This window comes from Aspergillus japonicus, assembly GCF_003184785.1.
Source record: "Aspergillus japonicus CBS 114.51 unplaced genomic scaffold BO86scaffold_7, whole genome shotgun sequence".
Taxonomy (NCBI): Eukaryota; Fungi; Ascomycota; class Eurotiomycetes; order Eurotiales; family Aspergillaceae; genus Aspergillus; species Aspergillus japonicus.
Genome location: NW_020291644.1, coordinates 44840 through 71948, shown reverse-complemented (window position 1 = coordinate 71948; position 27109 = coordinate 44840). Strand labels below are relative to the sequence as shown.

General features: G+C 52.3%; 7 protein-coding genes across 7 annotated transcripts; 4 read left to right on the top strand and 3 right to left on the bottom strand.

Moving 5' to 3' along the window:
• The first annotated feature begins 2176 nt into the window (after positions 1-2176).
• Positions 2177-3224, top strand: BO86DRAFT_208686 (uncharacterized protein). Its single transcript, XM_025666810.1, has 2 exons — positions 2177-2322; positions 2428-3224. The coding sequence occupies exons 1-2, from the start codon at positions 2268-2270 to the stop codon at positions 2991-2993; spliced, it is 621 nt and encodes a 206-aa protein (XP_025530760.1). The 5' UTR covers positions 2177-2267; the 3' UTR covers positions 2994-3224.
• A 1912-nt stretch (positions 3225-5136) lies between these two features.
• Positions 5137-9125, bottom strand: BO86DRAFT_208668 (uncharacterized protein). The gene is made up of 4 exons (XM_025666809.1): positions 8212-9125; positions 6282-8159; positions 5495-6222; positions 5137-5444 (listed from the first exon to the last, which is right to left on the bottom strand). Exons 1-4 carry the CDS (start codon positions 8987-8989, stop codon positions 5151-5153), a joined length of 3678 nt encoding a protein of 1225 aa, XP_025530759.1. The 5' UTR covers positions 8990-9125; the 3' UTR covers positions 5137-5150.
• Positions 9126-9776: 651 nt separating this feature from the next.
• Positions 9777-10790, top strand: BO86DRAFT_208626 (type II myosin). The gene is made up of 2 exons (XM_025666808.1): positions 9777-10351; positions 10402-10790. The coding sequence occupies exons 1-2, from the start codon at positions 9896-9898 to the stop codon at positions 10705-10707; spliced, it is 762 nt and encodes a 253-aa protein (XP_025530758.1). The 5' UTR covers positions 9777-9895; the 3' UTR covers positions 10708-10790.
• A 7427-nt stretch (positions 10791-18217) lies between these two features.
• On the top strand, positions 18218-19224 carry BO86DRAFT_376500 (pre-mRNA-splicing factor ISY1; the record flags this gene model as incomplete). Its single annotated transcript, XM_025670537.1, has 2 exons — positions 18218-18220; positions 18469-19224. The coding sequence occupies 2 exons, from the start codon at positions 18218-18220 to the stop codon at positions 19222-19224; spliced, it is 759 nt and encodes a 252-aa protein (XP_025530757.1).
• Positions 19225-19578: 354 nt separating this feature from the next.
• BO86DRAFT_407303 (putative GTPase MTG1) lies at positions 19579-21128 on the bottom strand (the record flags this gene model as incomplete). The annotated part of the gene is made up of 3 exons (XM_025674256.1): positions 21088-21128; positions 20411-21021; positions 19579-20322 (listed from the first exon to the last, which is right to left on the bottom strand). Exons 2-3 carry the CDS (start codon positions 20675-20677, stop codon positions 19579-19581), a joined length of 1011 nt encoding a protein of 336 aa, XP_025530756.1. The 5' UTR covers positions 20678-21021; positions 21088-21128.
• BO86DRAFT_445940 (uncharacterized protein) lies at positions 20935-23786 on the top strand (the record flags this gene model as incomplete). Its single annotated transcript, XM_025676483.1, has 4 exons — positions 20935-21876; positions 21932-22025; positions 22084-23015; positions 23084-23786. Exons 1-4 carry the CDS (start codon positions 21401-21403, stop codon positions 23784-23786), a joined length of 2205 nt encoding a protein of 734 aa, XP_025530755.1. The 5' UTR covers positions 20935-21400.
• A 343-nt stretch (positions 23787-24129) lies between these two features.
• Positions 24130-26939, bottom strand: BO86DRAFT_386439 (phosphatidylinositol 3-kinase VPS34). Its single transcript, XM_025671330.1, has one exon. It carries the CDS (start codon positions 26453-26455, stop codon positions 24302-24304), a length of 2154 nt encoding a protein of 717 aa, XP_025530754.1. The 5' UTR covers positions 26456-26939; the 3' UTR covers positions 24130-24301.
• Positions 26940-27109: the final 170 nt, after the last annotated feature.

Below are 27109 nucleotides of genomic sequence, written 5' to 3'. Positions count from 1 at the left end.
ACCCGGGTTTCCCGACACTTGGTGTAATGTATAATGATCCAAGCAAACATAATTATAGTAGCAGCTTTTTTTTTTGACCCTCACACACACAGCCCTGGAAGAGAAGAGTGTGCGCGAAAGAAAAACCCGAACCCATGGGAACATAGAAACCTGGGGCTGACTGCATTGCACATTGCACACTGCACTGCACTGCACTATGCTGCGAAGATGGTTCCGCACGTGTTGGAAATCTTTTTTCTTTTTTGGGTTGTTGTGTACAAAAAAATCAAATTGGGAAAACCATACTTTTCCATCTGGGCTATGCGGATCGATGCAGTGGATGATGGGGACGAACCCCGTATTCCAGAACTTTTTTAGAGAATGGGCGTTTTACACAAAACCGTTTGCCTGCCATTTTTATTTTCTTTATATCATTTTCTCCTCGTGCATGTGCCATCTTAGAATAGCATGGTGTAGCTTTTTTATTTTTATTTTATCTTTAATTTGATTGATATTTTCTCGCCGAGCCGCAAAAGTCTTGGTACGGAAATCTTCCGCTATGACTGGCTAACCGTCAAGGTCGGGGAAGCGAAAAAGGTATAGATTAGATGAGGTCGCGGGGGGGGGGGGGGGGAAGCATGGATGGGAATGCAGATCATGCAGCCACAACCTCGATGACCGTCAATCCGGGATACTAGATAACTTACCAGGTAGTCTAGTAAGCAAACACCAACCAAAATCCCACCGCCCTTTCTCTCGGTATCTGTATGCAATCAACCCTATGGTTGGGGGGAAACTGGCGGTCTCGCGTCTGTCTGGCTGTGGCCGCAGGATTTTCTTGAGTGGTTCAGCTCGCGAGGATCGGCTGCAGTAGTGTGTAGTTTGAGCGTGGTCGAATACGGATGGGGGAAAGTGTAAGCATAGGAGCGTAAGAGAGAGAAGCATGACAGGTGCCTCGAGTTTGGCTTCCAAGCATTCCAAAGGAGTCATGGGCGGCAGGGCTGAGTAGAACTTTAGGTTTGGTGGATAAAAAAAAGTGGACCGTCGTCATTGGGTTTCGAGGGGGGGATTCGATTTTCTCCGACCTCGACGCGGTCGCACTGCTAACTTTTTTGGGTAATCTCTTTTTTCCATATCTGAGTTTCAGCTTTCGAGAATCAATAAATGAACAGAGAACCAGATAGAAACAGACAGCCTTAGGAACAGAACTGGTTGTGTACTAAAGCCCGCAATATCGGGTTGCCATTGGCCCATTCGCGTAGATGGTCTCCGCTATTCAGCTCGCTGGGAACTCCGGAGTATGGACATATAGTAAACCTGGACACATGGTTACTATACTATGCGTTTGGGGCCGTCTCTCTCTCAATCATGTCCTGATGGTATCTTTAGACCCTCTCTCGTTGCTTCGGTTCAATCGATCCAGATCATGTACAGCCTTTGGCCCATCCCGAACACGGGTCAAACGGTGTGTCTCGGACTCGGTGAGAAAAGCCACATGGTGTGATCTTGATATGATTAGGCTTAACGCTCCTTTCCACGTTTTTCTTTCTTCATGGCTCACCCATTCCCGAGGGGGCCAAAAATCTTCTTAACGCTCACATCCACACAGTCACACACACCCCCCCACCTACCTTCTAGTGGGTTTCGGAGTCTTCTCTTGCCTGCGGTGATCACTGCCTGCATGTACGACCTCCAAAATCCCCGAACTGGTAAGCAATGCGGTTCCGAGCCCGCGACTATATTCTGACCTGTGTCAGACGTCTGACCTCCCACCTTTCTTGTCGTTTCTGCAACTCAGCGCCTCTCCGGCATCCTATTTGTGTTCCTTACTCGACGACATCGACAAACGATCCGCCACTAAGCCTGATCCAGTCTGACGGACTGTTGCTATGTTTATATCGCGCCCTTTAACCGCTGCGCCAAGCCAAATATTCCCTGCCCACCACGTTGCACGCGAGCAGCAAGGCACAGGAAGTCTTTTTCTGGAACTGCGTGGTCAAGTCTCCTGTCAGCACTACTAACTCCCTCCGGGCACACCTTTCGGGATACTAAGAAGGAGACAGAAAGAGAAGAGAGAGGCACAATGTGTGCAATACTGACTTCCATTATCGCCGAGTACTACTAATCTGCATCATCATGAAGTATGGCTTAGCCCTTTAGAGCCGACGAAGTTGAACAGTTACCCCACCACCGGAGTCGGCGACCCACCGTTTTATTTGGGGGCCGCCGGTACATGATACGCAGGTTCCGCGGAAAGGGTAGTTTCAGCTGCGGTGTACCTCCACCACATGTACTGTAGTGTCTGTTTACCCGCCCGCCCGCCCGCCATGCGATGCTCTACTAGTACGTACTGTCTGTCCTCAGTCCTCGTCATGGCACTGCATTTCTCCATATTGAGATATCACCAATTTCAGATGATCGCTAATCATGTCGTGTCACTTCACGTAGTTCTATATGGTTTTCTGGTTCTCTTCTCTTACTGCCCCCATCTTTACGAGCTTTTTATTCTGGTGGTTGCTGTCATTGTTGTTGAGGTTATACAGAACGCCCATAGTCCTCCGCAGTTATGTTATTATCCAGTGCACGTCCACAGTATCTTTGCGATCACTCACAAAAGACAAACCCAAGCTCAATCACCACCATCCCAACCATGTCTTACTTTTTTTTCTTCTTCTACATTTCCCTTCATACATACACCTCTCCCTCTCCCCTCTTCCCCAATACCACAAGCCTCCCACTTTCTTTTTCCTGCACCTTATTTATTTATATCTAAGACAAAAAACCACATCAAGCATCGTCACCTGCCTCAAGCTCAAGCCCCAGCATACACCTGCATCCATACATATCAAACACAACCAACCAGAACCCCAAACCAGCAAAAGAGAATGACGACAACAACAACAACAACAACAACAACAACAACAACAACAACAACAACAACAACAACAACAACAACAACAACAACAACAACAAAAAACATACGCAAGCAACCCACATCTTTCCTGCGTGCCTGAGTCACAAACCCCGGGTCACAAGATCACAGATGACTCAACCAGTGCATAAGCGACCATCCCCCAAAAACCACCACGGAGTAGTTCACAGGCTTTGTAGGTAGCCGTGCACTTGCTCACTAACTCACTCACCTCCCGACTCCTGACTGAGTCAAGGTTAGTGCAACACAACGCGGCTAGCTAGCGTGGATGGATACCTGGGTTATTATGTTTGTGTTTGTGGTAGGCTTGTAAAAAAACACTGCCACAATTTCTCTGTCGTTCCCCCCCCTCCCCAGTTCTCCCAATCTTCTGCTTTAGAATTAAGAGGGTAATACTACACTATACAAAATGTTGAACGTCAGTTGCGGGACGGGACCGTGGGTGCGGGTGAGGGGTTTTTTTGGTCGTCATGCTCTGTTGACTCGACCACTCGACAGTCCTTACCTATAGTTAGGTCACTGCATTTAGTAAGGTACCACATCATCACGGCATGCCCCTCGGGGATCCCGAAATAGAGGCACACCTCAATGGATACCTCAGAAATACCTCATCCGGGTTATGTAGGGTTAGGGTACGGTGTCGGTGTGATGTGCCTTGGAGAGATGGGGACAGGAGGATAAAGAGCCTGAAGCACCGCACCCAAGGGCGCGCGGGCGCGGCGCCGCACCGCGCCCGGGATGCGTTCCTGGATTCCAGGCGGGGCTGCTCTGGCTCTGTGGTTCTGGGCTCCACGAGGCACTGCGGCACTTCACTCGCTGGGCGTCTTTTTCTTTGCGGACACTCGTTAGTCCAGGTGTAGAGAAAGGCTAGTCGACTGCGGACAGCCAGCACCGAACCCCCTAGTATGCCCCGGGTGGTTGTAGCAGGGTGGATCCCTCCTTTTTTTCCGACGCCAAGGTGCAATGTCGTAGTCTACCGCTAAAGTTCTTGCTAGTTCGAGTGCTAAGTGAACTGGTCGCTAGACGCCCCTAGCGGACGCTCCACGCGAAGGCGGCTGTGTCGCTTGTTAGTCTCCAGGTGGGACTGACGTAGTTTGCGTGCATTCCTTGGTTGGCGAGCTAGCATCAGGCTCTGGAGAGGAGGATCGCGTGGGAAGCTCCTTCTGAGACAAGGCAGAGGGGGAAATACATGCTACGACTCTACATGGTGGGTGGGTGGTCTTGCCCGAAAGAAAAGCATCAAAAATTTCGATAAGAGCTATGTATGTACTGTACTGTACTTCTTTCCTATGAACCCTGCTGTCTTCACAGCCCTATGACATCGGACTGTCGTGGATCGTCAATATGGATAGGATCGCATCCCGTACAATCGGAAAACCTGGTCAACTACTGGCGTTGCCATCACTCTCGCCAAGTCAGACCCTGAGTCTCCAGGCTTGCTGTCGTGTCGTAACGTGGGAAAAGTTGCTTTACGCCCACTTCGGTTAAGAGGCAAAAACAAGGTGAAGAGAAAATCATTCCGTCCAACGCCGGGCTCGTGCTTTTGTATGCCAAATAGCAAAAAGGAAAAAAAGAGTAGATAAGATAACAGCGCAATGCCCCTGGTAGTCGCTCTTGCTCAATAAGAGATGCCAGACCTCAAACGTTCAAAAAGAGGAAAGCCGGGGTTGCTTGTCCATGGTGAAGATGGTGGTGGAGGTGATGAAGGGGAAAAAAGGGGAGGAACTTTCAGGTATAGCTCAATGCTGGACAGCAAACGGCAGATATCTACCTGCACAGCTCCTGAGTGCATGAATGCATCGCACCTCACCTTGTTTAAAGAATGAGTAATCTTGACTGTCGCATGTTCCATGTCGGGGGTTACAATGGCAAGATCCGCGAAGGGTCTTGGAGGAAGCGTCTACGGTATGCGGCTATTTCCGCAGCCACGGTGCTAAAGTCTTTCACCTTGTCGCGTCGCATGTCGTTGATGATCTGCTTCAGTCCGGCAATGTATTCATCTTTCTCTTCCGGGGTTTTGCCCTCGCGGAGAGAGCCCATTTGGACCAGGATTTTGTCATCTGTCGAGGTTAACAAGCCTGTGTGTCAGCATCCGCACAATGCAAATCCGACCAACAGATCGAGTCACGATAGGGGATCAAGGGACAGAGAACAACAGCAGGAGAGTTGTGGTGAAAAGGAAAGGGGTCATGGGAAGATTGACACAAATAACCAGAGCCAGAGATGGCAAAGTCAATGTTCAGATCATCAAGGGATAAGTCTGCGAATAATGGTTTGAATCTGTCGACGCACCGCTAAGAGACATGTCTCGAAAGTGTTGAAATTCGCAGGATCGATCGTTGCAGACACCCCCCGCAGCCTCAAATGGACACAGGTATTTCATGGGGTCAATGTTGTGACTATATGTCAGAGAACGATAGCCGTGCGCAACATTTTCAACGTAGCTTGGGTGGTAGCGGTAAGCCTTGAAATGCTTTAGTGGACTATCGTATTGGGTGAATGTAGTCAGGCTGTCATAGGAATCCCGCTCATTCTACTACTCATTAGCATTATATTACTGGCCGTGACTGAGGAGTCTCGCACATCCAAAGGGCTGATTCGAGCAAAACTGCGTGGTTGGTGAACAGCCAAGCCCTGGTCATTTTCAGTTAGCGGCTCGCTAGCCTTAGTAACCTCGTTCGATGGAAATTCAGAGTCGTCGGTAGGCTCAACAGGAGCAGGAGAAGCAGGACTAAAAGGGGGTGAATAAGCGGAACCGGCTGGGCTTGCAGTCAATTCTGGCTCTGGAGGCTCATAGGCATCCGATACAGACGATTCACGAGATCCTCGGTCCTGTACTTCAGGTGCTGATCCCTCCATATGTTCATCAGACGTGATATTGGCCTGGGATTCGGTATTAGTGAGTTGCGATTGCTTTAGCGAGGGGTCATCCGATTCCGACTCGGCCGGGGTTTCCTGCTCAATCTCTGGCGCCTGGTCGTCATTGGCCTCGGGTCCCGCAGTGGCTGGCGCAGAGCTTCGGGCTACTGATGCTTCCGACGCGACCGACGCGGAATCATCGCTTTCGCTATCGCTATCGCTGGATTCGTCCATCGACGAACTCATCGAATCAGACGACGAGGTAGCCATTTGCTCTTCGTCAGCATCATCCATGACAGTATCTTTCTCATGCTCGGCATTAGATACCGCAACGTCCGAAGGAGATGCATTGTCTGTAGGGGGTACAGCTTCGTTATGCACGGGCACTTGGGCACTTGTTGGCTCGGGAACCTGATCTATGATAGGCCGAGGAGGCAATTCATGGGTAGTTGCTAAGCACGGTTCAATCAGCGGGCTACATTCTCCATGACAAAATACGAGGGGGACTTACCAGGGAGTTCTGAGTATGCGGGTTCTTCAGTCTGCAATTGACGAAGAGCTAAGTCGATGTCATCAAGTGTCACGCTTTGCAACTCCTGGCCAAGAGCTTCTAACTCATGTAAAAGCTGCTGGCGACCTTCTTTCCCCTTGGTGATTTGAGATAAAAGAGAGTTCTGCTCCTGATTCAACTCGGCCAGCCTTGCCTCGGACTTGTTTATTTCGTGATCCAGGGCAGGGATGCCAGACTCGATTTCCTGCTTCCGCAAGAGCTTGACTCTCATCTCTTCTAGTTTAAGAGCATCTTTAGGAAGTGAAGATACTTGTTCCACGAGCTGGGAGGTAGCCTCGTCAAGCTTGGGCACCTGAGTTGCATTGTTGTTCTCAAGAATGGCGACATCAGCCGTCACTGAATCAACAGTGGGCAGTGGCAAGTCCAGAGCACGAGGGGACTGGGTGCGACTCGCTGCTAGCTTCGCCTTTTTCCGTTCCTCAAGTTCAGCAATCCGACGGTGCATCGCCTTGATTTCCAAATCCTTGCGGCGAAGATGCTCCTGGTGCTCCTGATCGTGATTCCGTCCATTAGGGGTGACCGACGTAGAGAACCCCTGACTGAGTGATGTTGCTGGGCGCTGAGGTAATGAATCTGTGGTCATCGAAGTACTCCGAAGAAGTCTCTCGACGTCCTGCGACACGTTTCCTGCCAGCATATCAACGTCCATGCTATCATTCTCGTCATCCCCATAAAACTCATCGTCGCTGATGTCGATGATAAGCCTCGCAGGTTCAGCAACGACATGGCTTGACCCGTTCCCGAATGACTTCTTAGGCATAGGAATGGGCTCATCGAAATCAGAAGCTCGCGGTCTCTTGCGTTGATTGGTGCGTGTTTGGGTATTTGTATCAGCAACATGCTGAACAGGCGCAGCACTCGACTCTTCCGTGATTACAGGTTCCTGGGTTTCAGTCATGAAAAGCCCTGGAATACGGGATTGGGGTGAAAATTCCGGGTCCGGCGGGCGCTCAGGCAAAGGGTGCTGAATTGGAGCCAAGTTCGCGGCCTGTGGGGTATCTGGATTTTTGTTGTTGTGCTCTTCATTTAGCTCAGATGGCGTGGAATCTGGCTGCGATTTCTGCAAAGTCCTCATTAACCCTTGTTTCTTGAGTTGTTCAATTCTTTGTCTGGCGAGTTCGGTTTGTGCTTTATTCTTCTCCTTAACCCGCGCTTCTTTCTCCAGCGTCGGAGTGTCGCGCGAGGGAAGTGTGGTCATTTTGCCGGTATCAAGAACGTTCGAGCTCGGAGGAGGTATGGTTTCTTTGGCAGCTTCGGTCTGTGACGGCGTGGATGTGGAGGTCTTGGCCGCCTTCGCAGCAAGCATACGGGCAATGACTTCCTTCCGCTCCATTGGTTTGCCTGCTGCAGCCTGCTGTGTAGATGGGGGAGGTGAGACAACAACATCCATAGGGTCTTGCTGCGCAGCAGCCTTCGGAGAAGTCGCAACCTTGGTCCCTGTTTGATCTAGGCCGTGCCCTGCAGTACGACCACTACTGGAGGAGGTTGAACTGGGTGATTTTGAATCGACATCCGGTTGCGGAGTGGAAATTTTGATGCCAACGTCCTCGTAAAGTTGACGAAGAACAAGGGGGTCAATGCCTTCTCTCACCAATTCATGGTACCGAATATTGTGAGGAGCTAAACTCAGAAGAGCCCCTTGGGCCTGAACGCGCAACTGAGCCGTGGGCTTCGCGTCGAACCATAGTTGGTCTGGATGATCATTGTTCGCTGGGTCGTATGTGTTGTCGCTGAGTAACTTGGACGCAACGGCAACATCGAAGCCGATAGTGTTCGGACAGGGAGATTCAGCACGTATTGTAAGAGCAGGGTTATAAGCTGCCAGAATGTAAGCAAGATAGATCAAAGAGATGAAGGGTAGGTGACATACGAGAGCCACTGCTCCGAGATGACGAAAGATCTTCCAATGAGTCGGTACTCGTTACGTTCAATCCTCCCTTCTGAGTATCTCTAGACGATATGGGTACGGAAGAACTTGCGGTGTCTCGGACGTTGGCGCCAGGTAATTTTTGAGAATAGCCGCGCATGCTGCTCACTTCTCCATTCACTTTCAGGTGTCCTTGCACATCTTTCTGCGGTCGTGACGATGCGGCAGCTGTTTCGGATCCCTTTGGTTGAGACGGCAGGTCATCTCCATCAGTAAGCTCGCCTTCTTCTCGATCCAGGTCCATGTTGGAGTTGGATGTGCTCGAAACTTGTGAATCCGCTGGAGTCGAAATCTCTTGACCAAGGCGGGGCTGTGGTTCACTCGGTGTATAGCCGGATTGGTGCATAGCAGGGGCGGAAGGCGCTGGGATAGAGGGATATCTCAGAGGCGGCATCTGAATTGGAGGAAATGGCGGGGGTGGGAATGGAGAAGAGGTGAACGGGGCCATGAAGCCGAACAGCGGCGGCGGTATTTGTCCAAGCGCGCCCGGGCCTCCGAGCCCCGGCAGATGTGAGTTGGCCATATGGCTATCTTGATTACCAGGAAGCGCAGCTCCTTCGAGGTGGGAGGGTGGAACGGGGGCCTGGTTGTGAATATAGGGAAAATGATGATGAGGAAGTAAGGAAGGCATGGATGAGGAGGGGGTCGGGTTTGACGGGGGCCACTGATGTGGTGTATGATTTGGTCCCGCGAAGGAGGGTGTCGGAGGGTAGTTTGACATGGTTAGAGGGCGAATGGACAGTTAAGCATGCAAACAGGTAGATGTAGGTATCTTCTGGACCGAGTAAGTAAAAGAGCAGCTTTGAAAAAAGTCTACAGCGTAGGTTTCAGGTATCGCACATCGGATGGAGGGAGGTGGGTGGGACTAAAGTAATAATCACAGCCGAGTCATGAAAGGAGGAAAGAAAAGTCGCGTCGGGGAGAAAACCAGCAGCAGCGCACTTTGGCTATACATGAAGGTATCTATGCCATATGCGGAGTAAGCACGTATCCTTACTTGATCAGTGAAGATAACGCGACTACCGAGTGAAGGCGAGTGATGCGAAAGGGAGAAGGGTAGTAGGTAAGTTTAGCGTATGTGGTATGTGTAACGGAAGGGGAGGTTCAGGTTGAGTGAGTCTCGCTCCAGACCTTCAGAGTTCAGACTCTCCCGAAAAAAGATCTTGGGTCACGTGGCGTGACGGATGCACAACCGATGCGGACTAGACTAGCAGCCGATCTGCACCCGCGGGAACGAGGAACGAGGGACATAAACAAACAGACGGAGAGAGAGAGAGAGAGAGGGTGGAGCTGGTCAGTCAGTCAGTGACGACGCTGGCTGGTGGTGACGCTCCAAGTCTACCTAACTTACTACCTTACACTCTCCACTCCTTGTTTCTCTCGATCTAATCTTACATTTCCCTTTCCCTTTCCCATTTCTCCCACTCCCACCTTTTCAATTTCAAGGTTCCCACCTTGACTCCCCTCTTCTGCTACCCTTCTTCCAATTCGGCCTGCATGCTTCGCTAAGAGGCTACTAGACAGCTCTTTCTCTGGGCTTTCCTCGTCTTCATATCGTCCTATTGCTATTGTTATGACTACACGACCCTCTTGTTGAATAATGTTTCATTGTTGAATTAACGACGACATGCTTCCCTCTCAATCCAATGGCTCTCCCAAACGAGTCAATCCTTTCAGTCGCGCCACGCCATCACCGTCTTCCTCTCCCAGCCAGCAGGCAAGAGGGCTGCGCCCCAAGTCTGCTGTCGTTACATCGCCCAGTAAATTTCAAGAGGCACGAGGGCATTTCCGAAATGCTTCGTCAGTCTCGCAAGCATCTGTTTCTCTAGTACCTCGACCCGGAATTCGCCAGAGATCGGGCTCGTTGAGGAATGATGCTGCATCTGGGACCTTTGCGCCGGAGTTCATAAAGACAGAAGAGCTCCGGCGCGGAGCCGATCAGATCCGGGGTCTGGAAGGCGACAATGACTTCTCTGGGAACAAATATGTCTGGCTACGCGACCCTGAGAAGGCATTCGTACGGGGACTGGTGCTGGAGGAAGGTGAAGGTGGTCGGCTGCTAGTTCAGACCGACGATGGAGAGGTAATTTGCTTTGTATGACGGACCCTCGACGCATTATCTGACTTTCACAGCAACGAGAGGTCGAAGTCGACCAAGTGGACAAGGTCAACCCGGCGAAGTTCGACAAGGCTGATGATATGGCCGAATTGACGCATCTAAACGAGGCCTCCGTGGTTCACAACCTGCATACCCGATACCAAGCCGATCTCATATATGTGAGTAGCTCTATGAGATCCCGGATTCCATGCCCATTGAATCTAACTTATCATTTGTTAGACATATTCGGGTCTATTCCTTGTCACCATCAACCCATACTGTCCTCTGCCAATTTACTCCAACGAATATGTCAAGATGTACAAAGGACGAAATCGGGATGAAAACCGCCCCCACATATTTGCTATGGCGGACGAAGCATTTCGCAATTTGGTGGAGGAAGGAGAGAACCAGAGCATTCTGGTCACGTAAGTTCAATTCCAATGATGGTCAGGGAACCTGGCTGAAGTTAGAGCTGACGACGATGTCAAGAGGAGAGTCAGGCGCAGGTAAGACTGAGAACACCAAGAAGGTTATCCAGTATCTTGCAGCTGTTGCAACTACGGATACGCCCTACGCTCGGTCAGGAAATAAGCACTTGTCGACATTGTCACAGCAAATTCTTCGCGCTAATCCGATTCTCGAAGCATTTGGTAACGCGCAAACTGTTCGAAACAACAACTCCTCCCGTTTCGGCAAGTTCATCAGGATTGAGTTCTCTCGAGCGGGCCAGATATCAGGCGCGTCCATCAATTGGTACCTCCTTGAGAAGTCTCGCGTTGTGAAGCCAAATGCAAACGAGAGAAATTATCACATCTTCTACCAGCTTCTGAAAGGCGCAGACCAGAAGTTGAAAGAGTCGTTGCTCTTGTCGGACTTGCAGATCCAAGATTTTGCGTACACCAGAGATGGTAACGAGACGATTGCAGGGGTCTCCGATGAGGAGGAGTGGAATCTGTTGGTCGAAGCGTTCCACGTGATGAACTTTTCAGATGAAGATCAGATGTGCATCTTGCGCACGATCGCTGCTGTTCTTCACCTGGGAAACGTCACAATTGTGAAGGCAAGCTTGCGGGCCGATCAAGCTGCCCTGGCACCCGACTCATTGAACAGTATAGAAAGAGCCTGCCATTTGCTTGGCATCGCACCGGAGCCTTTTGTCAAAGGGTTGCTACATCCGAGAGTTAAGGCGGGACGTGAATGGGTGGAGAAGGTCCAGACTCCGGAGCAGGTCCGGCTTGCTCTCGATGCCCTGGCGAAGGGTATCTATGAGCGTGGCTTTGGTAACCTTGTTGACCGCATCAACGGCCAACTCGACCGTAGCACCGTCACCGGTGATGACAGTTACTTCATTGGTGTTCTTGATATTGCTGGTTTCGAGATTTTCGAGAACAACAGTTTCGAGCAATTGTGTATCAATTACACCAATGAAAAACTTCAACAGTTCTTCAACCACCATATGTTCGTCCTAGAGCAGGAAGAATACGCAAGAGAGCAGATCGAGTGGCAATTTATTGACTTCGGGAAAGACCTGCAGCCAACAATCGACTTGATTGAATTGACCAACCCCATCGGTATATTCTCTTGCTTGGATGAAGACTGCGTCATGCCAAAGGCCACTGACAAAACCTTCACTGAAAAGCTACACTCGCTTTGGGATCGCAAATCTGCCAAGTATCGCGCCTCCCGTCTGAGCCAGGGATTTGTGCTCACACATTACGCGGCTGAGGTGGAATACGACACTGATGGCTGGCTCGAGAAGAACAAGGATCCGCTTAACGACAATATAACTCGTCTCCTCGCTCACTCGGAGGAGCCGCATGTTGCGAACCTCTTCTCTGATTGTGGTGACCTTGACGATGATAGCGATTACCCAAAGAGCCGTGTGAAGAAGGGACTTTTCCGCACTGTCGCCCAGCGGCACAAGGAGCAATTGGCCAAGTTGATGCAGCAACTGAACTCTACTCATCCCCATTTCGTCCGATGTATCATTCCCAACCACAAAAAGCGTCCTAAGATGCTGAATGCCCCTCTTGTCCTCGATCAATTGCGATGTAATGGTGTACTGGAGGGCATCAGAATTGCGCGCACAGGCTTCCCTAACAGACTAACCTTTGCCGAGTTTCGTCAACGATATGAGGTGCTCTGCCAGAAGATGCCGAAGGGCTACCTGGATGGTCAGAATGCCGCTCATATAATGCTACAGAAGCTTGAGATGGACCCTACATGGTACCGAGTCGGTCGCACAAAAGTCTTCTTCCGAGCTGGTGTTCTGGCTGAATTAGAAGAGAAACGAGACCAGCTTATCCGCACCATCATGACTCGCTTTCAGTCTGTTGCTCGAGGCTTTGTGCAACGGCGAATCTCAAACAAACGTCTTTACAGAGCCGAGGCCACCCGAATCATCCAGCAGAATTTCCGAGTTTATCTGGATATGAAGGCTAATCCTTGGTGGAGATTGTTCTCAAGGATGAAGCCTCTCCTGGGTGAGACACGGACGGCCAGCGAAGTCAAGAAGCGAGATGAGAAGATTAAGGAGCTGGAACTGAAGATGAACCAAGATCTGGCGAACCGGCACAAGCTCGAGGAGGAAAGGCGGCGGACAGAGATCGAAATCCAGAAAATCCAACAAACTTTGGAGAGTGAACGCGCTCTGGCTCTCGACAAGGAGGAGATCTTCAAGAGACTTCAGCTTCGGGAAGTGGAACTAAGTGAGAAGCTGGCTGGTGCCATAGCCGATCAGGAGAGTCTCGAGGATCAACTGGATGATCTCATCGCAGCGAAGAAAAAGACAGACGACGAGCTTGAGCTGCGGATTACCCAGCTTGAACAAGCAGGCGAAATCATCCAGCGTTTCGAGAACGAGAAGCGAGAGATGCAGGCTCGACTTGAAGAGATTGAAGGCGAGTTGGCCGAGGCGACAAGAATCTCTTCAGAAAAAGACGTCCAAGTCCAGGAATTGGGCCAAGAGATCAAAATGCTCCAGAGCCATCTCAGCCTCAAAGAACGCAAGCTTCAAGATCTGGAGGCGAAGCTGCTGAAGACAGATCAAGACCTGGAGATCAAACATGCAAAGACCTCAAAGGAATTGGATCAGTCCAAGAAACACATTAAGGAGCTCGTTGAAGAAAATCGCACTATTCGACAGCAGATATCCGAGCTGTCGTCAACTTCAACGGGGTATGAAGAGATGCTTCGTCGGAAAGAGAGCGAGATGGCAGTTCTTCGTAACGATGCGAAGAAGCACGAAGATGAGAAGCGCCAGTTAGAATCCGAGAAGGCCACGCTTTCAACCCGCCATGATAATATGCAACGACGACTGCGCGAGCTCCAAGCTGAAAGTGATGCTATGGTGTCCGAGAAGGTTCAACTTGAGCGTGAAGCAGCTGATGTCAAGAAGCTGTTAGAGGAAAAGATCTCTGAAGACGCCGAAGCCGGTGAGAGTCGGAAACTCCTTGAACAGCAGATCCAGGAGCTTAAGGCCCAACTGTTCAAGGCGCAGGCAGATCTGAGCCGGGAAAGGCAGTCCCGGGATGATGTCCAAATGCTCGCCGAGCACAACCTGGCAGAATTGAAAGACAAGTACACTGCACTCAATGAGTCCAAGATCATCATTGAGAAAGAGATGTACATCCAGCAAGACACTCTGCGTCGCGCCACTGAGGCCCGCGTTGCTGCTGAAGAGTCGCGGAAGGAGCTGCAGGCTGAGCTGATCCAGCTTCGGGACCGCTTTACCAAGGTTGAAACTGCTCGATTGGATGCGGAAGCTGACATTGAGCGCAACATTATGAAGCAGGCTACCGAACGTCTGCAGAGTGTCCAGAAAGACCTCGATACTCGGTCTCACCAATTAGAGGAGCTCGAGGCCGAAAGATCCCGACTTGCCGTCAGAGAACAAGAGCTGATGAACGCCATTGCTGAGTCTGACAACTTCCGCATTCGCCATGACCAAGCCAAGGAACGTCTCGAACGAGAATTGGTAACCTTGAAGGGCAGACTTACAGCGTCAGAGAATGATAACCGTGCTCTCCTTACCAAGATCCAGCAAAAGAATCTTGACATAGCCAGGTCAACCTCAAGAGCAAGTGACAACCAACGGCTTCGTGTCACCAACCTTCAAAAGGAGAAGGCTAAGTTGGAAGAAGACAATAAGAAGCTTACCCGTCAGCTTGGCGACCTCCACGTCTCAATCACCTCGCTAGAGAAACAGAAGGAGAAGCTTTCTCTCAGCTTGGAGGATTTGAATCACGAAGTCAATAGAGAGCATAAAGCCAGCCGTAACGCTGAGAAGGCCGCGTCTACGGCAGGAATTCAGCTCGCGGAAGCCAACAGAAACCTGGAAACGGAAAGACAACTCCGCACGCAGGCACAGACTAACACACGTCAACTCCAGAACTCTCTTGATGGTGCAAATAAGGAGATCGAAGATTTGCATCGTCAGCTGATGCTGCTGCACAAGGTCGTGGAACCCGAGGCGGATCCTTCGGATTCAACGTGGGAGAAGGTACAGCCTGACCTCTCCAAAAAGATCGACCTAGCCCAATTGCTTGAAGCCACTAGGAGCAGGCTGCAGGTGACCGAGGAGAAATATAGCCGGGCCGAGAGTCAATTGGCGGAAATGCGCCGTCGTCATGGCGATGAGATGAAGGAGCTCGATGCGCGATATGCCTCCTCGAAACGGGCGTTACTTGAGGAGATCGACCAGAACCAGGTTGCCGGAAATCGTACACCAACTCATCTCCGGAAGAACTCCGACAACATTGCAAAGAAGTTTGGCACGCCCACGACTCCCAACCGGAAACTGAACTTCAACGAAATGGCAGACTCCGCTCGCTCCGATAGGACCGTGGACACCGTAGGCTACCAGAAGCGGATGGACATGGCGGCGGAAATCGAGGAGCTTCAAAACAAGCTTCAGATAAGCGAAATGCAAAACAAGCATCTCCAGAATCAGCTTTCTCAAGCATCCCCAGCCCGCGATATTTGGCAGGATGACTCTGTACGCCGAATGCAGTTGCTCGAGCGTGAAAATGGCCGTTTGCATGAGCAGCTTGATGATTCAACAAGGAAGCTCTCTGCAATGGAGAAGAGCATCCATACAGGAGAGCTCTCGCTCCGAGACATCCAAGCCAAGTCCCACGAAGAGCTCTACGATCTGATCAACTCGCAAGAGCAGTCGAGGAGAGCATTGCTTCAGGTACACAAGGAAACCATGGCGGAGTTCGGTGACTCCAAGGCTCAACTGGAGAGACTCAAGCGTGCCAAGGCCACGTTGGAGGTAGAGCTACGTGACACCCGGTCCGAGTTCCAAGAGGTGCAAGATGCACGGGATCAGGATGCCATTAGCCGTAACCAACTTCTCGAAGAGTTCTCTGATCTTCAGATCAGGCTTGATGCGGAGACCTCAAAGTCCGCTGATCTTGCGTCGAGTTTGAGTCTCTACAAGTCCCGAGCGGATGAATATTTCAACAAGCTTGAGCAGGCAGAGATCACTGTCCTCAAAGCCACTCGGGCTGAGCAGTTTGCTAAGACCCAAGCCCAGGAGGCCGAGGATACTTGCGCTCAGATCATGGCCGAGCGGAAACAGATGGATGCTCTTGTCGAAGACCTGCAACGCCAAACACAATCTCTCGAAGCGCGAATGGAGGATCAGGCGGCAGAGCTACAAGCTGCCCTCCAGGCTAAGCAGCGTCTTCAAAACGAGCTTGAGGATTACAGAAACCAGCGTGCGATTGACATTGAGGACAAGGAAACATCTATGGAGCAGACCAGACAGAAGTATCAGCGCGAATTCTCAACCCTCAACAATGAACTTGAGCTGGAGCGTGAGAAGGTGCTGAACGTTCGCGGTGAAAATGCCCGCCTGCGCGAGGAGCTCGAAGATCTCCGCAGTAAGTGGGACAACGAGGTTCTGAACAGCTCAACCTGGGCGAAGGAGAAGGCCCGCATGGACATTATGCTACAAGATGTGACGACCTCTCGTGATGAGGCGGTATCTGCGCACAACGAGGCTCAGAGCAAGGTCGTGTCATTGCTATCACAAGTCCGAACCCTGCGTACTTCGGTTGATGACGTGACCGCAGAGCGCGACATGCTACTTACAGAGAAGAAAACTCTGGAAACGCGCTTGGCTGAAGCCGGTGCAAGACTGGAAGACCTCGTCAAGGGAGAGAGTCCCTCCATGCGCAATGCCGCAAGCATGGACCGTGAATTACTAGAGCTGAAGTCTAAACTTGCTCAACAAGAAGATGTTTCTGCTGCTGCTGTCGGCAAGATGCGGCGCGCGGAGGCTCTGGTGATGGAAATGCAAAAGGAAGTTACTGCTGAGCGAGAGAACAATGCCCAACTCTTCAAAGATAAGGCTGCGCTCGAGAAGCAATTGAAGGAATCACAGCTGCGTTGCGTCGACCTGGAAACCAAGAGCTACTCTTCTGGCAGCCAGGACGTACGCTTCCTGCACAAGAGAATCAAGGAGGTAGGTCTATTCCTTCCGCATACAGGGGTACGACCCTTTGAATCACTAACCAGTCCCGATAAATAGCTGGAAACACACCTTGAGGAGCAGGAGTCCAAGCAAAGTTCTGAACAACGATCATTGCGTAACGTTGACCGAACAGTGAAGGATCTCCAGTCCCAGATTGAGCGACGTGATAAAATGAATGCACAGCTGAACGATGACGTCACCAAGACACGCACAAAGATCGACCGACTCCTGCGCGACATCGAGGAGCTGCAGCAAAGTGAATCCGAGGCACAGCTTCAGGCGCGTCGAGCGGAACGAGAACTGCGGGAAGAGCGAGAGAAGCTGCTCCGGGTGGAGCGTGAACTGGAGGGCTGGAGGGGGCTCCGCGTTGAAAGGGGCAGCGCAATCGGACGGATCGGCGCATGGAGTGATGCTGGAAGCAGACGGGGCAGCAGCGTGTACAACTCCGGCGACATACCACAACGGATGCCCAGCAACACGAAAGGCTTCTTGTAAGACTATGACGACCTGGCAGAATGACTCTACTACACATCTGCCTACTAATTCGAGACTCGGGCGCTAAACTTCATCCAGGGCATGAGCGACAACTTACGAACATGACTTGATTGAAGCCCTGCATGGCTACGGAGTGTGATTGGATTTTGCGGCGTATGGATTTGGTTTTACATGGTATTTGATATGATGTGTCTGCGCACTTTGTTGATCTTCATAGGAACCGCTATGCAGGTCCCTGATGCAATTTTTGATGGCTTCTGATGGGAACCTACCTATCGCATGATTGTATACTTGAACGACTGCTTTTATATTCATCCAGGCAGACCGCAGTAATTGTACATGGCTTCCTCAATGAAGGGACTGTATACTACATCGATGCTATTTATTGGTGTCCCGTAACAACAGACAGGCTCGAGATGCTGCATATTGTTTACAACTTTACATATGTTCTTGGACATCTGCAGTACATTTGCTCGCCCTACATAGCAGCCCACGGATATATGCGGTGCGGGTGCTGTACTAAGTGCCAGTAGCCGCCACTACCGCTGGAACTTGGTGACGTCGTTCTTGAGTTTTAGTATATAGAAGCCCATTAAGGATTCTGGGTTGTAGATCTTTCAACTAGCTTGACCATGCCTGGACCACACAGAACATCAGCTTGTGCCAGCTAGAAATTAAGGTCAAGCCAACGTGGTGCTGCAAGCCGACGGAGCTCTCTTAGCCGCGCGGCTAGACTTGGCGCTCGCTTGGAGCGGCGGCGGGCGAATCCACTCCAGCTTGGGACGTTCAGTCTCCAAGCCTCTCTGCTTCTGCACCTCAACCTCTCTGTCTCGAGCGCCCACCTCGAACGGGATCCGCCCGCGTCGCTTTTCAAGATGGTAAGTTCTCGATGGAGGAATCATCTACTCACCTGCTTTCGTGCGAGACAGTCCCCTCCGGCTGCATAGCATCCCCCGCCGAAACAAACAAGCTCTTCATTGCCCACCCAACCCACCTTAACCTGCTCCGATTCCCGTCACAGTTGGCTCTTGCATTGGAAGAAAATGGCCACTACAAACTTACCTATCCGCCCCTCCTTCCAAACCGATGATCCGATGGACTAACACACTCCCGTTTTCTGCATCAGGCGCGTAACAGCGAAAAAGCTCAGTCGATGCTCTTCCGGTTCCGGGCCCAGCAGGCCGCGGACCTCGGAATCATCGACATCGGCCGCACCCGCCGGCCCAAGGCGATCACCTCGGTCGACTCGATCCCCATGTGCGAGAAATGGCGCGGGCAGGTGCTCAAGGAGATCTCGCGGAAGGTGTCGCGCATCCAGGAGCCCAGCCTGAGCGACTACCAGATCCGCGACCTGAACGACGAGATCAACAAGCTGATGCGGGAGAAGTGGACGTGGGAGATGCAGATCCGCAACCTGGGCGGGCCCAACTACATGCGGGGGTCCGGCCGCGTGTTCGACGACGACGGCCGCGAGATCCCCGGCGGCGGCAAAGGGTACCGGTACTTCGGGCGGGCCAGGGAGCTGCCCGGCGTGAAGGAGATGTTCGAGGCCGCGGCCCGCCGCGGTCGGCCTGCTGAGGAGGACGATGCGGAGACCGTCAAGGGGGGTCGGGGCGGCGACATCGCGACGAAGAAGGTCGATGCCAACTATTTCGGGTACGGGCTGGACGAGGAGGATGGCTCGCTGCTGGCGTATGAGAAGCAGAAGGAGAAGGAGGCCGTGGAGCGCCTGCGCAAGAAGGGTGACGATGGTGACGATGGTTGGGAGCCGTTGCCGGGCGATGCTGGGGACGGGGTCGAGTGGAGGCTGCCCAGTCTGGAGGAGGTGCAGGAGGAGCTGGTCGACCGGAGGAGGCGACGCCTGCTGGATAAGATCTCCTGAGGGGAGGGGGGTTGGGATTCTGAATCTGTGTGCTCTGGAGTTTGTGGCTTATCTTCTCTGTTTATTTCTGATGGCATCTTGGGTCTTCTCGGGGTGTTTCTCTTTTACTGTCATATTTTTGTTTCTATGGCGTTCTGGTTCCGATCTCACCCATATGCTGTGCTGTCTCACCGCTACTTACATATTTTTGCTTGACTTTTGTTATTTTCATACGCGGTGCTGCCCTCCCCCCGCTGGCAGGTTTACGATGCATCCTAAGGGAGGCAAAAGCATATTGATGATACCAACATGATTCGTTCTTTTGTACAACAGGTGGTTGCGAGCTATATTAGTCTATGTGCAAGATGTGATTATTCACAGCTTGGGTTGCTTCCGTGACAGCTTGTCCGCCTTCAGCGCCTGCGTTCGACTGATGATGGGGTCCCGCTCTCTGCCTTCCAACAGCCGTTGCTCCTCGGCCTGCAGGTCATCGAGGATGAACCTGCCCATATCCCCAGCGCGCCATTTCTGGATGAAATGCAGGGCTGCAAGCTCCGTGTTGGGGATGCCGCCCTTGGCCAGCAGGCCTGTCTGGCGGGCGAAGTCATTCAGGAGTGGCATGATCTCATTTGTGGGAGATGACCATCGCTGGTATACTTGAGCATCGTTGAGGTTGATATGGTACAGCAGATAGTCGGCCAGCGTGACGGGCGCGATGACCGAGTCCTTGACACAGCCGCAGAGTGCCAATTTCAGCATGTTCTCCGCATCCGGCACGTACGGCATGAAGACACCCGGCGTGTCCAGGACGTAGACATGGGAGCCATTCTCGCGTTCGATGATCTTCACGGGTGAAGCGATCTTTCGCGTGATACCCGGCTGGCCTCCCGTCCGCACGGCCTTGGCCTTTCCCACACCCTGATTGCGCAGGTTATTGATCAACGTCGACTTGCCCACGTTGGGCATACCGACCACCATCACTCGAGTGCCGACGAGTCTCTCAGGAATCCCCGAATCGTCACGCAGGTGTTTCAGGATGGTGCCGACGTCCATTCGAGACGATGAGCTGACGAAGAGCGAATCCCCGTTCTTGTTGAAGGTCCGGATGGTTTTCTCCGCCTGGACATTTGACACATTGAATTAGTCATTTGGCACACGCACACAAGTGGTAGTCTGAAAAGGAGCAATTGGAGACTATGTCACCAACCTTTTTTTGCGCAGTCGACCCAGATTCTGCACCTAAATCTCGCTTGGTATATACAACCAGTCGTCTCGTTTTCCCCAGCGCTTCCTCGAACATGGGGTTCATGGAGGTGACTGGCACCCGGTAGTCCCGGCACTCGATGACATAGTCGATAGACGAGAGCATATTCTGCATCTTCCTCAAGCCCGCCCTATGGTGGCCCAGGAAGTACGACCGGGGGATCGACGCATAGTTGGGGAACACCTGGCGCGGAACAAATGTGGCGGCCATTATCGTATGTCCATTAATGTGTGGATGCTGAGTTGTTCACTGTGTAAGTTCACATAGAGATTGATCTTGCTCATGATCAGAAAAACATGAGTGAGGTCAAGGTATGGATGAACTGAATTGCGATGCTTGTTTCCAAATGCTTTCTTGGAAGAGCGGCAATTTCGTTCGGAGAGAGGGGGCGGTCAGACAGGCGGTGTGCGTGGGTATGGTTACGATTTCCCTAACGGGATATCTTCAGCCGACCTCGCGATGCGAGAAACAAACTGCTCATGGCTTGTTCTAGCCATGGTTGGCGTCCAGGAGGAGCTCATTTTGTTATGTGGCACATGCTATCTGATATGCGTCTAATCAAGTCATTCGTGAGATCGTCAGCATCAGTTGATATGTCTTGAAGAACTCTTGGTACATACACCTGGTTGTCCGTCTGGACGGGTCTGGACCGACCACTGCTCATTGCCGCAGAACAGATGCAAATCTCAATCTTGACTGAGTCGAAGGCTAGACTCGGATTTCGAGCAGGAATGCGCCAAAATTAGAACCGTGGTGCAAGCACATTCTGGTACCGTCTATCGCCCACGAGGACTATTTATCGCGGGGATATGATACGTCATCTACCAAGCCCGGCCAAGGCGGGCAACAACCTGAACCATATTATTTCCCCCACAATCGCATCTTATCGTGGACCCCTGCACAGACTTCTCCCTCAGGGTCATTGATCACAAAATGACTTTGATCTCTGCCTTTCGTCCACCGTCTACTCGGGTCTCGTCTTTGCGACTGAGGTCCCGCAAGCAGCGGGGATCGCCCAAGCGTAGTCCTCGTCGGCGCAGCCGCGAATTGCGACGGGAACGGGGCGAGGATGAGGACGATGATAGCCACGATGAAGATGCCCACTCCATAATCACCCCATCTAAACATACCCCCAAAGCGATTCGGGTCTTGCGTGGCTCCGTGGCTAGTGGTGGTCCTCTGCGTCCCTTTCGCTTAGTCAAACAAGATATCCTGAACCTGCGTCGGCGATATGTCTCGGATTGGAAGATTTTCAACCAGCTGATATTCGCCAGTGCCGTCTATGTCTTCTTCACTAATCTTCTCCCTGGGATCACTTTTGCTAGCGATCTCTACGTCTTGACTGGCCAGCATTGGGGAACGATCGAGGTGGTATTCAGTACTGGGCTATGTAGCATAATCTTTTCTTTGTGCGTCTAGACACACCATTGCCTACGTGGGGCGCAGGCTTACAGTTGCTCATAGATTTTCCATCCAGCCCTTGACTATCCTTGGGGTCACTGGGCCCTTTTCAGTGCTAGCAGAGAATATTTACAAACTCTGCGATGAGGTTTTTGAGGTGCGCAGCCCACTAGTACAAAATACAGCAAGATCCAGGACTAATGGCCGTATAACAGATACCTTTCTTGCCTTTCATGGCCTGGTCACTAATACATGCTGGCTGGCTACACTATGTCCTGGCAATCATAAATGCACATGATTGGACAATGCGATATGTCACAACATTCGCCACGGAGATATTCTCCCTCCTCAACAGCATTATCTACTTCCATAAGGCAATCCAGGAGCTGGAACGAGCCCACGACAGTCTCTCCTTCGCAGCTTTTCTGTACGCCGTCATTGGTGCCGTTGGGACAATGCTCTTGGCAATCTTTCTGTCGACTGCAGAGAGCTGGCGTCCCTTGTTTCACCGATACATCCGCATGGGTCTGACCGAGTATGCCGCTGCAATCTCCATAATTGTCTTCATCGGACTTCCCCACATCGGCGAATTGGCTCATCTGGATAAGATGACGCTTCCCGTCAGCACCTCCTTCAAGCCCACCTCTCCAGATCGCAGCCAATTCTTCGTCGAATTCTGGCACCTACCCGTGACATGGGTCTTCGCCGCCATCCTCCCTGGGGTCATCATCACCATCCTCTTTTTCTTTGACCACGAAGTCAGTTCTATCATCTGCACCATCGACCGCTATGGGACCCGCAAGCCCGGCGGTTTCGCGTGGGACATCATCCTCCTGGGTACCACCACAGCTCTCTGTGGGATCTTGGGGATTCCACCAGCCAATGGCCTCCTCCCGCAAGCGCCTCTTCATTCCGAATCTCTCATGCATACCGAAAAGGAGCAGCGCACCATTCTCGTCGACGGCGAGGAGAAGACTGAGACCTACGAGGTCAAACGCGTCTACGAGCAGCGCTGGTCATCCTTTCTCCACGCAGCCGCCATCCTCCTCTTCGTCAGCCCTCCCTTCATGAAAGTCCTTGGTTTGACCCCCACCAGCGTTCTAGCCGGTCTGTTCATGTTCATGGGTGAGCAAAGTCTTTCCGTGAAGTAAGTCTACACCAACCCTCAACTTCCTGGACCGACCCCCAGTTAACCCACTAATCCTAACCAAATAGCCCAATCCTTTACCGAACATTCTACCTCCTTACCCCACCCTCCGAACTTCCCCCGCTCCCCGCCTCCCTCGCCACAACCCCCTCCACCCAAACAAGCAATAACCCGGAACCAACCATCCAAGAAGAAGATTCCGAAAAAACCCCCTCCTATATCCCCATCCACCTCTACACCCTCCTCCAAATCATCATCACCGTCGCCATCTTCATCCTCACGCTCACGCGCGGCGCCCCCGCCTTCCCCGTGCTGATCGTCCTGCTCGTCCCCTTTCGCCTCCTGATCATGAAGCGGTGGTGGCCCCGCGAGGTCCTTCGCTTCGTGGACGCGTGGGCATGCAAGGAAGGGACGCCGGAGGACGACGAAGACGCCGAGACCGACGCGCAAGCGCAAGCGGAGAGGAAGGGCGGGGCCCCGGGACAAGAGTCTTCGGGACCCGATAATGGTGATGAGATCATCATACCTGCTGGGACTGAGGCGGGCCAGGGGTCCTCCGGGGTGAGTTCCGATAGTGGCGGTCTGTTTGTGGGGAGTCGGTATGCCAAGGATGGCGGGGATCTGGGAAGTCGGTCGCACTTGAAGGAGGAGTTTGAGGAATTGGATCCGAGGGAGCTCGATGGGGAAGGGGAAGGAAGGGAGTGGCTTGAGCTTGAGGGGTGGGGGCGGCGGCCGGATGAGGAGGAGGGGAAGGGGCGGAGACAGGGTTGATGATTTGAGTTGAGGTTTCTGGATATTAGAAGAGTAGATTGGGGATTGATGTTACGTGTTCAAAGCGATGATAGATTGCCTATCCGGGTTGCTTTTACGGTCACGAGGTTCTACGAAGTCATGTTGATGTTGGAAACATAGCAAGAAAAGCGATGTCCAGGTGAATAGATTTGTGTCTATCTGTATGATTATGATTCCTCCATGGGGACCGGCAGTATTCTTGCCTCTCGATGAGAATCGTGCAAAAGCGAAATTGAACATAGGGTATCGGTCGCCCGTTGTTTCATGTCTATGTAGAGGCATTTGAAAAATCGGGAAGGAAAGTAAGAGAGAAATATATGCACCCGTCCGTCCCATCTGGAGAGCGCCTGACTCCTACATGCCTATTCTAAGAGTCCCGCAGAATGACAACACATTTGAAAAAAAAAAGAAAGAAAGAAAGAAAGAAAGAAAGAAAGAAAGAAAATCGCTACAGACAGATTCCCATCAAAATGACTGGACAAAGGGGGACCGAATCAAGCCCTCCACCCCTGCACAAACTCATGCAACCGATCGATGACCACCCCGAAGATGGCGTTCACGCTGTCCCCGATGAGCTGCTCGAAGTGCCGGATGGCCTCTTCCTCGGTCATCTCGAGGTGGAAGCGCTCCTTGACCTTGAGGACGGCCTTGTCGGGCTCGACGCGGATGTCCGGGATGTTGGCGTCGACCATCAGACTGAACAGGTTCAGGATCAGGTTGGCGGACTTGCGCAGCGTGGTGTAGGCGGTGAAGCAGTACTGCTTGAATTGGAGGTACAAGGGGGAGGTGGTGCCGCCCATGCCCTCGACCATCTCCTTGCAGAGCTTCATCATCGGGGCGAACGGTTTGGGGTCGCGGCCGAGGATGAAACCGAAGTCGGCGTGGAAGAAGTGGCCGTCCGGGGTGAGGAGCAGGTTCTCCAGGTGGCGGTCGCCGACGCCGAGGAGGTAGGTGATCACGCAGTATCCGGCGCAGGACTTGATGTAGGTGTCCATGGTCTCCTTGCGGACGCCGAGGGGCTCGGTGTCGTCCGGATTGTTCTCCTTCAGGTAGGCGAGCACGGATTTGTATTTGGCCGAGATGGCTGATAGGGAGGCCGAGGGGATGAACTGTACGGCGCCCGCGGTGGCGTTGGTGGCTAGGATGCGGTAGGGCGTGAGTTTGAGGTCGAGGTTCTCTTTTTGGAGGAGGCGGTCCATGAGGATGATGATCTGGATGACCAGTTGGTCTTGTCGGAGGTCGTCGCCGACCTTGAACAATATAGGGTATTTGCGGCCGTCCGCGGTCTTGAAGACAATCTGGAGCGGCGAGAGGGAGGATTTGAAGACGTTGGCTTCGTCCGGGTGACAGCCCGTCACCATAACCTCCGGGTCTAGGGGCAGTGGCAGTGGTGGATCGATCTGGAGCAGTTCGTGCTTCGGGTCTTTGAGGAATTTCTTCAGCTTCTCGATCTTGAGGATACGGTTATCGCGGGAGAAGCGGACGTCTTTCGCGATCTTTGTGAGTATGACCACGAGCTCGCCCTGCCGTAGCAGTGTCTTGCGATGCTCTGGTTGTATCTGCTCCAATTCGGTCATGAAGTAGTATTCCACCCTCGCGAACAGTCTGCGTTGCGCGGACAATGTACCCGGCCCAGTGTCGTCGCATTCGACCATCAGGTACCAGTGTAGATAGCTGCCTAGTTTGAAGTTGTTTGCGGCACGCGTGACGAGGAAGTTGGCTAGCGACGAGTCATGAGAGGCGTCCCCTGCGGCGCCCTCGGGGTTTTCCTCGTATTTGAGTGCCTGCACGAGTTGCAGCAGATAGAGCAGCAACTCCTCGTCGTCAGACTTGCGGAGTCTCTCTACGGCATATGAACGAACCGCGGCGTTGTCAAAAGTCGGCCCCAGTAGCTCGAGTGCGTCGTCGACGTCGATTTCCGTCCATTTGGGTAGGATCTCCACTGCCTGATGCGCTTCACCGACGTCACGCCAGTTAACAGACTTGACAAACTTCGTGAGTGCCCTCTTCTCGCGCGTTAGATAATATCTGAAACGCCACACAAGATCTTTCTCCTCTGCTGTTAAATCCTGGGTGGGCTCGTATGATAGAATCACATTGAGTTCATCGCGAATCTTAGGGTTTGGCTTCAAATCCCGATCCATAATGCCCGTGCGGGTGCTCCGAATCAGTCTTCGGTGCTTGTCCTCGCATGGGTTTCCTGTCTGCCCGACTTCGGGGTCGTATATCCTGATCACACCACTGCCGTCGGCACCCTCAATCCCGGGGCCGAATCGGACCTCTGGAAGGGGCTTGAGCGGAGTATTCGTGTTCATGGGCGCATTCTGGGGATAGGTCGAGATTGGCGGCGCCGGGTACTCATGATCAGCCCAAACGATGGGATGGTCGAATCGGGGAAATTCGACGTAGAGGGTGAAATTCTCATCGTCCACCTTATCTTCGTCGGAATCGTCGCCATCGTCTATCCGGCCGTCGGAGCTTTTGTGTTTGATGGCCTTCATGCGTATGGCCCGTTTCCTCGCAGCCTCCTCGGCATTGAGCTTCAATCTCTCCAGTTGTCGGAAGACCATCTGGTCCATCCAATCGATCCGCGGCAGCTCCCCCATCTCATGCTTCTTGATCAGCACCTCGACTCTTTCTAACTCCATTTCTTCCAAAGACGGACCCAATGGGTCAGGAGCGTTCGCTTTCCGACGTTTGGGTGGTGGAGTCGATGGGGTGGTAGTTGAAGAGAATCCATCCGCAGCTCGATGTCGGTATATCTTGCATTTCTGCCTGCCCATCTTCAACTTCCCGTCCGCGTCGAAGAGTGAAATTGTTGTTCCACCGAAGGGTACGTAATGGCCATGAGCTCCCTCGCCGCCAAACGGTGATAAGTCCCAGACCGTGATCGCTAGCTGACTCTTCAGAGGAGCATCTTTGATCGAGACGGGCATTTGCAGCCATTCGTTCCATGATCTAGCGGATTTGAATGCCTTGTATGGGGTCTGTAAGGGTACTCCTAGCGGTTTGGATTCGGACCATAATTGCACGGTGACGAATAAATCCGAGTGAGGGTTTTGCGCAGAGCCAAGGTGACGGAGATCTGGCCGTTGGAGGAGGACGGAGAACGGGATTTCCTTCTGCTTTCCTTCTAGAGAGCCACTTGGAGTTGGAACTTATTAGCGGATCACAGCGGCCAGGTATCAGACAGGTAGTGCCCACTTACACCTTGACGTGGATGGGAAAGTCCACCTGGGTGGAGACGGCGAAGGTAAAGGCCTCCATCCTGAGATTCGCGTTCTCAGAAGCCAGACAATATC